At 48.5% G+C, this 13,443-nt stretch overlaps 1 protein-coding gene across 5 annotated transcripts in view; it reads left to right on the forward strand.

Annotated features, from left to right (window-relative positions):
* Window positions 1–6,914: 6,914 nt before the first annotated feature.
* Window positions 6,915–13,443, forward strand: part of ABCA5 (ATP binding cassette subfamily A member 5) — a 35,753-nt gene continuing 29,224 nt past the window's right edge. The window contains exons 1-4 of one of the 5 annotated variants that reach the window (XM_017812073.1): window positions 6,915–7,023; window positions 10,498–10,636; window positions 11,287–11,400; window positions 12,257–12,461. In XM_017812073.1, coding sequence (XP_017667562.1) covers window positions 11,296–11,400; window positions 12,257–12,461 — 310 coding nt within the window. In that variant the 5' untranslated portion in view covers window positions 6,915–7,023; window positions 10,498–10,636; window positions 11,287–11,295. The other 4 variants (XM_017812076.1, XM_017812077.1, XM_017812078.1 and 1 more) reach the window with 4 other exon arrangements.

Below are 13,443 nucleotides of genomic sequence, written 5' to 3' on the forward strand. Positions count from 1 at the left end.
GGTGGAGAGCCAGGTAGGATTTTTTAAATTTTTTAGAAAAATATGAATTCAATGCACAGATGAACTAAAGCAGCCTCATACCTCTGGAAATCATTGACTTGTGGGCTGGGAGAAAAGGTGTTTTTATACAGCCTGTCTTACATTGCTTGTCTCCCCTTATTAGCCTTGCAGTCCTGCTCTTGGGGATGGTTTTGTCTCTTGCAAAAAGCCTGAAATTTTACCAGACACGTATTATGTGGTCACCTTTTTGCTGTGCTGCTGCACAGAGATGTCCATGCAGAAACCCCCCCTCGAAGGTGCCACCCCTCTGTCACCTGTTGGGGTTGGGGCTGTCACGAAGGGGCAGAGTCACAGCTGCTTTTTCCTTGGCTGCTGCCCTGGGTTTTAATGCTGCAGATATTGCTGGGGTTTTTTCACTGTTTGCATTTCCTCCTCTCTGCACTCCCTGCATCTCTCTCTGTGTACAATAGATTCTCTGTTTACTTTGGTGCAGTAATGGACCCAAATGCATCCTTCAGGCTCCTGGGAGCACTTAGCCCAGACTTCAGTCGCAGCCCTTTTGTCTTTGCTGCATTTGCAGGGCTGGCTCTGGGTCACATCCCCAGCCTGATGCCGTGCCACGGGCTCCCTGTTCACGGCCCTGTGACTGCTCAGCTCTGCCAGGGGCAGCTGGAGGCTTCAATATCTTTTAGGGTCAGATCCATCACCTTTATTCCCCGCGGTTTTAAGATTTGCAGGCCTCTCGCCAGGCATTGTTTGAATGCCCAGAGATTTCATCCCGAAGACAGGAGCAATAAAGGACATTCAGAGTTTCCTAAATTCTGCCCAGTCATCCATATCCCAGCCCTTTCACAAGGCTGAGTGCAGCGCCACATGTGCTGCTCCGAGGGATTTTTAAATTGCTCCATCAAGGTTCCTCTGAAGTCAAGGCATCTTTAAATCACATTCAGTACCAGCCAGACTGTTTGGGGAGGGATCCTCCCTCCTTCCCAGGAAGGCAAAGGTGGGAGCAGGACCCCAACGAGCCAGAGCTGAAGCCCCCAGCCCTGTGGCATCACAGGGTGACACTGCACGGGTCAGTGGTGGCTGGGTGGAGGTTTGGGATCAACAGTCCCTCATTCCTGGATGACATAAGCATTTGGGATTTTGGGGAGAGGGCTTCACCTCAGGGCACTGCTCTGCACTTTAGGCTTTGTTTCTTGCTGGTTTCCCCCCCCAGTTCCCTCCCTCCACCTTTTTTCTTCCAGCAAAATGAGTTACAGGCTCGTTCAACAACACAATTAAGGGTTTAATCACAAACTGCTCATTGCTCTGGATCCCCACGGATGCAGATCCCTGTCTGCACATGCTCCTGCATGGGGGGCTTTCTGCAGGAGCCTGGGTCCCACCCAGGGCTGAGCATCTCCAGGAGGAGTCCAAGGGCTCCTCTGTGCCAGAGCAGAGCTGCCCATCAACTCTCCAGGGTAGGGATGATCTCCATCCCTCAGTGTGAACAACAGCCACCATGAGAGTGGTTTTGTCGAGGTGGTTTAATAAACCTTTGTTATATTTGTATAACTCCTGGGGCAATATGATCTGGAGTTAATTACTGGAGCTGGTTTTCTTTGTGAATACATCTGAGGAGTTTGTCCTTTGCGCTCCTGTTTAACACAGTACAAATTTGGGTGGTTTGGTGCAAACATTGGCACCGGGGGGCTGGGACCTGATACTTGGAGACCTTAGACACTGAAGGGGAAGGTGGCCATGAGCCCTGAGTGGCTTTGCCAGGGGCTTCATCTCTACATGGCAAAATCCCTGTCTGGGATGTGTGTTCCTGGTGATTTTTGGGGTATGAATGCAAAGGTACTCAGTGTCCCAGCCAGCCTGAGATTTGGAGGGAGAACACCAGGAAACTCCCAGCATGGAGCATGCAAGGCAAGGAGAAACCTGGATATTTAGGGATAGAAGCAGCAGCCAGGGAGAGGAAGGAGGAGGAGGAATCCACTGCAAAAATGTTCTAAAACATGGTGGAATGAGGCTGAGCAGCTCCAAAAGTGAGACTGAGGGCAGCAATGCTAAATAAGGACAGGTAGTGCCTCTGTCTGAAGGGATATTTTTATTGGGATGGCAGCAGGAAACATAATTTTCTTTAGCTGACATGTATATCTGGAGTGTGTTGCAGTACAGAGTCAGCCAGTGTGGTGTTTTTTTAAAGAGGGAAATCATATTTCATAAAACATCCAGAAAAAAATCACTGGGAAGGGAACACAGCTGGAGGTGGGCAAGTGGCCACTGGCCCAGGGGATGCTGCCATGGACAATGGCAATTCTGATGAAAAATACCTGTTTTCTGGCACGTCCCCATCAGGGTTTGGACATGTTCTCCCCCTCCAAACTCTGCTGGTTTAAAAGAGGCATTTTGGTTTCTTTTTTTCTACAGACATGAGCTATTATTCAGGGCCAGAATGAATATATGTTTGTACCCATATGGCTGTAATTACAGTATTCTATGTGCATTCCATACAATGTATATATTGTATATTGTGCATTATACTGCTGGCAAGGCTGTTGTCCAGAGGCTGTTGATTCTTCAGTTTAAAGCCTGTTTTTTTCCAGAGGTTTCACTTCCCGTAAAAGTCTATTCTGGGCTGAAACTCCCTGTGCCAAGTCTTAGGCCAAGATTGAAATTTCTTGTATGAAATTTTATTTTGAGCCGGTTGGAATGTTGTTCCAGAAGGTGGATAAGGGCTCGGAGTGAAGGCTGTGTCTTGCATGGTGTGAGCAAATCTGACTCCTAAAGAACTTAAATTCTGGGTAACCATTTATAGAGGTGCAAAATGCTGCCCTTCTCAGCTGGGTTTTAACCCTTTTCCTTTATAACCAAGGACAGATTGCTCTTGGTATTGGCTTGTACATGATCATCATGGCCTGGGTTGGAGTATTGGGAAGGTTTTGGTGTCCAGGAGGGTGCAGCTGCAGACTTGGAGCAGTAAATGCTGGAGGGAGTTGGGTTTTGCACAGTTTATTTTAGTCCCTTTCTGGCTCCCAGAAAAGGCAGGTCTCTAAATTAGGTGTTCTGAATTACTGCTAAAGGGCTTCCCTGGCAGGGAATCTGGGCTGTAGCATTAGATGATGCAAATGCATCATCCCTGTGCTTTTCCACAGGTTTATTGATTCAGGCACATGGTTTCCAGTAAATACACCGTGTGTCTCCTCAGCCTGCTGCCTGCATGAGAAAAATAGATCCAAACAGGAGCAAGAGATGGGCACAAGTGGGACTCAAGTTGGTTGAAAAGCAGATGGTAAGTCCAAAGGGAAATGTAAAATAATTTGGTTTTGTCTGTGCTTGACCTTGAGTGATTGATGTGATTTGGCTCCTGGTTCCCAAAGGGATCCACAGAGCTCTGATAAAAAAAGAAACAGTGAAAGAGCAGCTGCTTTACCTGAAGCTTCTGCATCAGTGCACAAAATCATTCCAGTGTTCCTGGGCTTCCTGAAAGCTCTCTGCAGACTGGGAAGAGCAGTCAGAGCAGGCTCTTCCCAGCTGTGACAGAAAAGCCAGAGCAGACAGAAGGGTCACATTCACCAAACTGAAACTCGAGAACAGTGTTCCATCTCTGGCCATTTATTTGTTGTCTTGATACTGAGCTTGTTCTCCCCTCTCTGCACAGCACAAGAAAGGATGGGCAGGACCTCCTGTGTTTAATTGCAAGAAGCAGCCTGCTCTGATGGAGGCATCTCCCTCCTGCTCTGCTCCACATCCAGGTGCAGCAGGTTTTGTACAGGATGCACAGGGATGCTCCCAAGGAATTTGGAAATGGTCCTCTGTGATTTTAATGCTTACTTCTTTTTTTGTTTGTTTTTCTTCTCTTTACTTTTGAAAGGCTGAGTCACACAAAGAAAGAAAAGGAAGAAAGGAAAGAAAGGAAATTCAGTCAGTCATGTTTCCTTTCTGGAATGTTTTCTTTCTGGATGAATTAATGCATTACCACTGCAGTGCATTGAACTGTGCTTCCATAATATCCTGTTTACTCAATTCCTTAGGTGAGCACCTGTGCACAACTTTCTTTTCCAGTGAAAGGAGACCCTTTAAACAGAAAGTGGAAGAAATGGCACAGCCTGGCAGGGAGGAAGTGCCATTCTGCATGTGCTGCTGTGGCTTTGGAGCTGCTCCCGATGTGATGCAGAATCCATCAGCCCAAAGTGATGAGGGCTGGAACAAAATGATCTTTAAGGTCTTTTCCAACCCAAATCATTCCAGGATTCTGTAATAAATCTTTGCTCAGAAGTGTAATCTGGACGGGTTTGTGGTGTCCACTGCTTGCAAACACACCACCCACCCCAATCTCAGTGCAGATTCCTTTTGGTCTGGAACAAATTACATCACCCTCGGCTTTTTGTGCCTATAAAGGGAGATGATGTTTAAGGCACCTGAGCACACAAGGCTGTTGTAAAAATGAATTAGGTGGTGGTTTTAACGTGCTTTGAAGATGAAAAGCATCACAGTGCTTTAGGTGCTAATTGCTCTCTGGAGTTTCTCTGCCCATGGTGCAGGTTGGGTTTGACTCTCAGGTGCTGTGGTTGGTGGTTCTCTGGCTGCAGCAGCACCCGGGGCCGGGGGTGTCCCACCCATCTGACAGTAAAACACCTTTTAGGGGATGTCATCCTCCCATATGACACAGCCTGATGTTTTGGAGCACCCACGTGTGAAACCCTTCCCCTGCTTTGTGCGGACCCTCCACATTTCCTGGCCAGGAACTGTGCTGGGGGGTTATTGCTGCAGATCCTGAGCTCTGAGCTCTTCCCTGCAGGGACAGAGCTTGAGGTGAGTAAAGCTGTGAACCTCTTAGGGAGGAGTTGTTGGGCTGAAATATCCTAAACTCCAAGGAGTTCCAAACTTGGCAAAATCATGGAATGGTTTGGGTTGGAAGGGACCTTGGAGGCCACCTTATTCCCACTCCTTGGAATGGGCAGGGACACCTTCCACTAGACCAGGAAGAAGTAGAATATGAATATGAGCACTTAAAACTTTTGAAGTATAAACAGAGACCACAACAAACATCAAAGTGACCAGAAGAATTCAGCCCCAGACAGGCTTCTATTCTGTGTAATGCTTGATGGATGAAGATAAGAAGTTTTGGTGGTTTTTTTTTAATTGAAGTTCTAGTTATGTCATTGTATTTATTCAGTATTCATAAGGCAAAACTGAAGGGCATTATTTAATTAGAGGACTTTTACCTAATTCTCTTTGTTAAGGTGAAAAGGAAAAAAAAAAAAAAAAAAAGGAAGTTTCCATGAGATTTGTGCTGCTGTGGGGCTGCACCACAGGGTGCTTGTGCCTAATGGGGGCTCTGGGAGCAGGCTGGGGCTTGAATCCTGGATATTCCCAATCACTGCTGGAGGTGAAGGTGTGCATGGCTGTGATCCCTACTCCTGCAAACAGTGCTTCTCACTTCAAACCGTGCCGCGAGACTCCATTCTTCCTTCCAGACGAGGACACGGTCTCCTGACTGTTTCCAAGGAAAAACGTGGATTCCACACTGCGGTTACAGAGCTGTGCATCAGCACAGCCGGGCGTGACGCTCCCGCGGCTCCTCAGGTGCACAAAACAACCGCGGACAAGGAATTCCAAACCCTCCTCCATCCTCCGCAGGGACCCCCGAGCGCTCGGTCCGAGGCGGAGCAGGAGCCGCGCGGGGTTTTCCTGAGCGCTGGATGCAGCGACTGCGGCAGAACCCGGGATGCTCGGAGGCACCGCCGGGGTTGATGTTGGGCTCAGCCTTTCCCCAGCAGCTCGCAGGAGGCGTTTAGGAAAAACGAGCACGTCGGATTGCGCTCCCGGCGACGGGAACAGGGTGATTAACATCGCAGTGGGTTTGATCACATCCCAATGTCAGCAAAAGGATGGTCACGGACTCAGGCCCGCCCGGAGGGGGACAGGGACACTGGCCGGAGGGGGAATAACTCGGTGGGAACCAGCAGCCGCCCGTAAATGACAGGAATTCGGCGTTTGTATTCAGGGCAGCGTTTTCAGTGTTTTAATTATATTTTTGGGTAATGCAATAAAATCCTGGCGACCTACTGGATGGAGGGAGGTGGCTCCCACCCAGCCCTAAATCCCTGAGCCCCTTTCCTCTGCTCCTCGACGAGGTTGTGCTGGGAGGCAGAGTGGGGGTGTCCCTGTCCTGTCCCCAGACAGGAAGGGGTCTCGGGGAGAGGGGTGTCTCCCGGAGGATGGGGTCCCCGGGATGGGGTGTCCCCGGGAAAGGGGTGCTCAGAAGGGATGGGGTCATCCGGAGAATGGGGTCCCCGGGAGAAGGGAGACCTCGGGAGGGGTGGTCACGCATTGGATGGTGTCACCGGGATGGGGGGACCGCGGGAGAGGTGGTCACCCGGAGAATGGAATCCCGAGAGGAGAGTCCTTGGAAAACGGGGGTCACCCGGAGAACGGGGTCCTCGGGAGGGGAGTCCTCAGGAGGGGAGTTCTCGGGCGGGGAGGGTGGGTCACCCGGAGGACAGGGTGCTCGGTAGGGGGGTCCCTGGGTGGAAAAGGGGGTCCCAGGAGCGGAGGTATCCCCGTGAGGGGAGGAAGGTCACCAGAAGGGAGGGGGGATGTCCCGGCACTAGTGATGGACACGGCAGCCCTGCCCGGGTGCCGCAGGGATGCGGGGCCGGGGGCGGGGAGCCCCGCTCCATCCCGCTCCATCTCGTTCCATCCCGCTCCATCCCGCTCCGCTCCGCCCCGGGACAGCGGTCCGGCCCCTCGGAGCGCCGGGCGGAGCAGACGGGGGGTACCCAGGGGTACCAGAGGTAAGGGGAGATACCAGAGGGTACCAAGAGTCTGCCGACCCCGCTCCGCTGCGGAGGAAGGCGGGACCGGGGCGGGGGGAACGGCCCCGCCCGGGGTGGGTCAAACGGGAAGGGGAAGGAGCGGAGAGGAAGAGGAGGAGTTGGGCTGCACCTGAAATGCGCGTCATTACTCCGGAGTACGGGCTGGGCTGGTGAGGGCTGTCCGTGCTGAGGTTCCGTGGCTGCGCGGAAAATGGTGAGAAAACCACGTTTAAAGGGGTTTGGGCTGGGGAAAATAAGGGAGAAATGGAAATCCGAAGGAGTGTCCTTCCCCCGAGACCTACGGGGGCCCCCGGAGGCGACGGGCTGGGACGCGGCGGGGATGCGGGAGGATGCTCGGGGATGCGGGAGGATGCTCGGGGATGCGGGAGGATGCTCGGGGATGCGGGAGGATGCTCGGGGATGCTGCGGGACCGGGAGCTGTGCTGGAACAGCCCGGCCTGGCTCTGCTCCGTGTCATTCCTTGACCCCGCAGCGGAACCAGGATGGGTTTGGAGGGAAGCGGTTTGCGTTTGCGGGGCTCCCCGGGGCTGCGCAGCCCCAGGCACGGCTGAGCTTCCCCTTGGGGGTCAGATAAGGGGGGAAATTCAGCCCGTTTTTAGAGATCCATAAATAGAGCATCTCGCTTTATTATTGTATATTATTATATTCGCAATTTAAATAATTGAAGAGCACTAAAGAGCACATCAGAGTTTTGCTTAAGTACCATTTCAGCTGCGGTCTTCTTGCAGCAAGATCAATAATCTTATTTTCTGACCCTTCTGCAGGTGTTGTTCACTGATAAGTTGTTTTTTCCTCAAGCCACGGCTCAATTAGCTGAGGCTCTCACCCTCCTTGTTTGGTTTTCTTTCAGTTTTCTTTTTTTTTTTTTAGCTTAAAAGACAAGGAAAACATGATGTGCAGCACTAAGTCATCATCTGACCTTTAAAGACCGTTGCCAGGCTGAATCTGGGGAAGGGAGGAGAGCCTTCCCAAGTATCAGCTGAACATTATTTAAGAAGCATTGGCATCTCCCATGTGGAATTAAAGCCCCAAACCCAGTCATTTCCTTGAGATTGCTTTGATTGAGATGCCCACAAGCAGTTGTGTGTCACCTGCTTCCCTTGTCAGTGCAAATCATAAGTCTGTGGCTAAATTTGGGGAGCATTTCATAGGTTCAGAGTGTTTTCATTTAGTCCAGAATTATTCAATTAAATGCCTTGGCAGCTTTTTCTGCTCAGCCTACGTGCTCATTTTCTTCATCTGGAGTTTCACGGAGGATTTGGGGTTGTCTTTTTTATCCCAAATACAATTTTTCATTGTACAAGCGATGCTTCTTCAGTGTCCTTCATTATCATGTGGCTTCAGTTGCTTACATGGAGGTGGCAGGTGTAGTATGAAAAGTTAATTAACATTCTTAAAACGACCCTTCCTCCAACCTAGGTGATGTAAATTAAAGCGTGGCAGCGTTCCAGTGAAGATGTGGGAGTGTTTTGGTTTTTGTAAGTGGATAGAAAATAATTAGAGAAACAGTAACTGGCACTGGTGATTGAATGTGATTAAATCATCTTGGCCAAATTTTAGATTTCATTAAAACAGAGAAGTGTGGCTGAGGGAAGGGGTTGCTGTGTCAGGCCATCGTGCTTCTTCTCTACTAAGTGCTTTTGAAATGTGCTCCTGAGAGCAAACAGTGGCAGTCCAGGCACTTGGAGGACGTGCTGTGAGCAGAGGGGAGAAAGACAGTGTTTTTTATGACCTGTAAGCAATAACTGCTGCTTTTGATTATTTTGAAAACACTCTGCTGTCAGTGTGAAGCGTTCCTTCCTCGAAAATATCCGGAGGAGTTGTACTCATTTTTCCTGCAGGACTTAGTTACTATCACGGGTTGGCACTTAAGCATTTTGTGGTTGGATTTTTCTTTTTTTTTTTTTTTTTTGAAGCAAAATATTATTTTTTTTCCCTTTAAATTTTATTTTCACGTTTGAAGTAGATTTGGTGTGACTTTAAGGGCAGCACTCCGGGCTGGAGGTGGGATTCCTTCCCAAGGCTTCTCTTTCAGCAGTGGGCAGCTGTGGCCCACGTGGGTCCTCATGCTGCCAGGGGGTCACTGCTCCCTGGAGGACCCCAAAATGCAGCCAGGGGAGCTGGGAGTGGGGGGGTTTGGTCCCTTTTAGCCCCTCTCTCCTCCCTCCTGCACTCAGACACAGGCTCTCAGTGCTGTCTGTGTGTAAGGTGTTTGTGTGTTTGAAGTTCTCCCAGCTCAGCTCGGCGGTGCTGACATCTGAGCAACCTCTAGTGAGATGCTGTCTGGGCTCCAAAAATAGATTTCCGTATTAAAATACAGCCAGGGCAGGAAGTTTGAGCCATGTGGTGTCTAACAGATAACGCAGAAACCAGGTCCTGCTGTTGCCAAATACCTCCAAAATCATTGGGATAAATAGAATCTCTAACACTGTCTTTTTAGTGTTAGAAAGCAAGGCGTTATTTTTATTTTCAGTGCTGGGTGTGTACGTGGCCAACAAAACTTCTGCCTCCACACAGACACCAACACATCACTTTTTCACCTATTTGTACATTTTTAGCAAACAAAGAAATTAAAGTTCATTGGTTCTTAATTACAGAATTCTCTTTCATTAGTTAGTATTCTGCCTTCTATTGGTTATTAATTTCTCAGTTTCTGTTCTAATTAAGGCCACATTTGTAGTCTTTTTAGTATCTTTTTCCCCAGTAGGGACTTTCAGCACTTACACTGAATTCTTTGTTAGTTCTTTTCATCTTCTGGTTTCTGCAAAAGGACCTTATAGTTCATAAATCCGTGTCCCAAATGTCCAATATTAACAATACGTCTTTCTCTCTCCCGGGCTTTGTCCATTGAAGCATATCAAGGTTAACTTTAGCAAAACTTAAGAGTTTTAGTACTTTTCCCAAGCTGTGTCCTCACAGAAGTTGCTCATGACAACTTTTTGCTGTGTGCTGGCTAAAAGTGATTTAAGGCCTGACACACAACCTGTGATTAATTAAAGGGGAGACCTCCTCACTCTCTACAACTACCTGAAGGAAGGTTGTAGCCAGGTGGGAGTTGGTCTCTTTTTCCCAGGCAACTATCAGCAAGACAAGAGGGCTCGGTCTCAAGTTGTGCCAGGGGAGGTTTAGGTTAGATATTAGAAAGAATTTCTTTACACAGAGGGTGGTCGGACACTGGAATGGGCTCCCCAGGGAAGTGGTGGATTCTCTGTCCCTGGAGGTTTTTAGGATAAGACTGGATGTGGCATCAGTGCCATGGTCTGGGAACCACAGCGGTGTTGGATCAAGGGTTGGACTTGATGATCTCGGAGGTCCCTTCCAACCCAGCTGATTCTGTGATTCTATGAAAGCAACTTACCGATAGGTTAATTAGGATCGTTAAAAAGTTAGAAAAGTGATGTCATTTCCAACCACTGCTGCAGAGCTGCCTGGAGCACGCAGGCACCGGGAACATCAACCCACCGCTGGAATGAGTGTTGGTGGCTGCAAAGGCTGGAACATGGATGAATTCCTGAAATCTGCACTGAGTTTTGGCCGAAGAGCCGAGGAGTGACTCAGTTGTTCGCTGGGGGTGTGTGGGTGGGACTGGAAGGGTGGCGGCCACGGAGCTGTGCTGGTGCTCTGCTGTCCCTGCCGGGCAGCTCACGGTCGTGTTCCACCTTCACAGGTGAAATACTCCAACGTTCCCAGGTGAGGAAGCAGCGGGAGATGCGGATCGACCCATAACTCCAAACCTGAGGCAGCAAAGTGGTGACAAAACCGGGGAGAGAAACCTGCCAGGCCCCCGACCCGCCGGCCCTCAGCGGGTACGTGCAGGCCGCTGTCTCCCGGGAAAGCCTTTTTTAATTGGATTTAAGCGTTTTCCTCTTTCCAAAAGGTTACCCTGGGCGCTGGTGTGCCGTGCAGCCGGGCTAATGAAAAGGTTAAAATGTAATGGGAAGGGAACTAAGCAGTGCTGGACGTGCTCCAGGATGGAAGGGGGTTACTCACGGTAAATTGAACAGCTCGCCCGGGGTGAGCTGGCTCTGGCTCTCGGATGCATCGCCCTGGCTGGATGCCCTCGGCTCCTGCCATGGATGCTGGAATTCTGCTCCCAGAGAAATGCTTGGGTTTGTAGTTTATGTGGAAAAAAACAAGCCCAGGTTAGGTCAAGTCTGGCGAGCTCGCCTAGAGCTGGCCCTGCCCTTGGGTGGAGGGTTGGCTCAGGAGCATCCCAAGGCGTCTTCTGCCTGGATTCCCAGCTGGATTCCCCGGCTCTAAAGGAACATTACCAATTTCTCCATGTAACAGACACCCAGCATATGTATCAGAAGGCATTTGGAATACGAAAAACTGAAAATAAAACACTTCTACGAAAATGTAAAAATAGGAGGCCCCGAAAGCTGCGACCGCCCGGCTTTGGATTTTTACATTGTATTGTCGCTTAATATTGATTTATTTACTTTTCCCAAACTAGTCTTGAAAAATGGCACCAGCTGCTCCCAGAGAAGCAGGAGTATGGAGACAAACCCGAGCTCTCCTGTTCAAGAACTGTCTTATTAAGGGAAGGACTAAGAAAAGCAGTGTCCAGGTAAGGGGGGAGTCCTTGGGTCCTGCTGCTGGTGCATCCACAGTTATTCTGTGCTTAAATAACTCCCAAATCAGAGACAACACTCGGTTTTGTTGTGATGTTTACAAAGCTTCGTGGTCTGCATTGAATTTTGGGTTGAAATAGGCTTTTTCAGAAGATGTTTTGTGATCCTTTGGTTGAAGATGTATCCTAATGTGTAAGACTTTATACAGAAAAAATAAAATTATCGATACAGACAATATAAAAATATTAGTTGATGTGTTAATAACTAGTTAACCTATTAACACTATATACACTGTGGTGTATATATCTATACATATTTATAACATAGTATAATTAATAGTAATTAAAATGTCTTTAAGTGTTGCCATCTTAGTGCACCTTGACAAGCATTTGCACCTGTAATTACACAGAATAGCAGAGTGAGACCTCCTCAAAAGATTTTTACCTTTTCTAACAGTTCAGCCCTGTGTGTGGGTGACGTGATAGTACTTGAGGATGAATGTTGAGGAGAAGAGACAGTGCAGTGCTTGGCCGGGCTCATTTAGTGGTTCACAGCTTGTGTTTTGCCTCTTCTCAAAGAGCATGAGTTTGCAGACGTTTAAAGCTTGTAGAATTGTCCCTTTGGGCCTTCAAATGGCTTCTTAGGTTACTAATGCAGGTGATTAAAATCCTGCTTCAGCGCCAGGGAAGGATCTGGCATCAAAGTTGCTGTTGCATTGAAAACATCAAGGGAATTTCACAGCCAAGAAACTGAGCTCACGGTCCCTCCTTTGAGCTTCGTGCAGGAGAAACCTGGGGAAGGTTTTATTTCCACGGCTGCTCTTTGAAATGCTCATTTTTTTCCTTTGTGCAGGAGGTCCTTTTCCCCCTGTTTTTCCTGTTTTGGCTCATCCTGATGAGTATGATGCACCCGCACAGGAAGTACGACGAGGTGCCCAACGCCGACCTGGGCACCCTGGACACCTCCCAGCTGGTGAACTTCGTCATTGGGTACACGCCACCCACCCGCATGGCACGAGAAATCATGAAGAAAGTGGCTTCTGATAACTTTGAAGATGGTATTCACACCCTAAACGTTGCATTTTTCTCCCTAAATCCCGTTCTGTGACTTGTGTTTGGAGAGGGAGCTCACGGGTGCTGCTAGTAGGAAAAATCCATTTATTTTCCATCCAAGTGAAGGCGTTGGTGGGGGGTTTTTTTTGTTGTTTTTCCTTAAGTGACAAATGTTCTGGCACTGCCATCTCGAAGTGATTCCCATTCTCTTGGTGCAGCCAAAGTGTTGTGTGGCTGCAGGGAAAGGTTTGGGTACAAAAAGCCCCTGAGCAACTCTAGGGCTGATTGACACCTGTCCTGTCACACCCTGGGGCAAACTCAGGAGGTGGTGCTGTCCCAGGTTGTGTTTTCTATCCTGGTGTCACTATGAAAACAACATTTTTAATGTTTTTTAAATGCTTATTCTCATTAACACTTTGTCACCTCTTCTCTTGAAAGTGATTTTCCTTTTCTTTTGCCTTTTTTTTTCCCCTGATTGGTTTTTTTTCCCCCTGTTTGTTTTTTCCTCTTTTTCTCCTTGTTTGTTTTTTTCCACACTTGTTTGGGTTTTCCTGTTTATTATTTTTCTTCCGTTTGTTTGTGCTTTCCTTGTTTGTTTTTCCTGGGTTTTGTTTATTTCCCCCATTTGTTTGGGTTTTTTCCTATTTGTTTTTCCATTCGTTTGGATTTTTCTATTTGTTTGGGTTTTTCATTTCTCTGTGTTTTTCCATTTGTTTGGGGTTTTCTCCTTGGTTTTTTTTCCTTTTTTTTTCTCTAGCACTTTGCCTGCACACCTCACACATGTAACAGAAACTTCTCTCTCCAAACCCACTGATGTATTTTTAGTTTGATATCTTTGATTCTCCTCTTTGTGTTCCTCCTGCTTCAGAGGAACTGGACACTTGGACACTTCCAGGGATGGAGCATCTACAGCTTCTCTGGGCAACCTGTGCCAGGGCCTCCCCACCCTCACAGGGAAGAATTCCTTCCTAAAATCTATTCTAAACC

The sequence above is a fragment of the Lepidothrix coronata genome, unplaced genomic scaffold (genome assembly GCF_001604755.1).
Source record: "Lepidothrix coronata isolate B3197 unplaced genomic scaffold, Lepidothrix_coronata-1.0 Scaffold34, whole genome shotgun sequence".
NCBI lineage: Eukaryota > Metazoa > Chordata > Aves > Passeriformes > Pipridae > Lepidothrix > Lepidothrix coronata.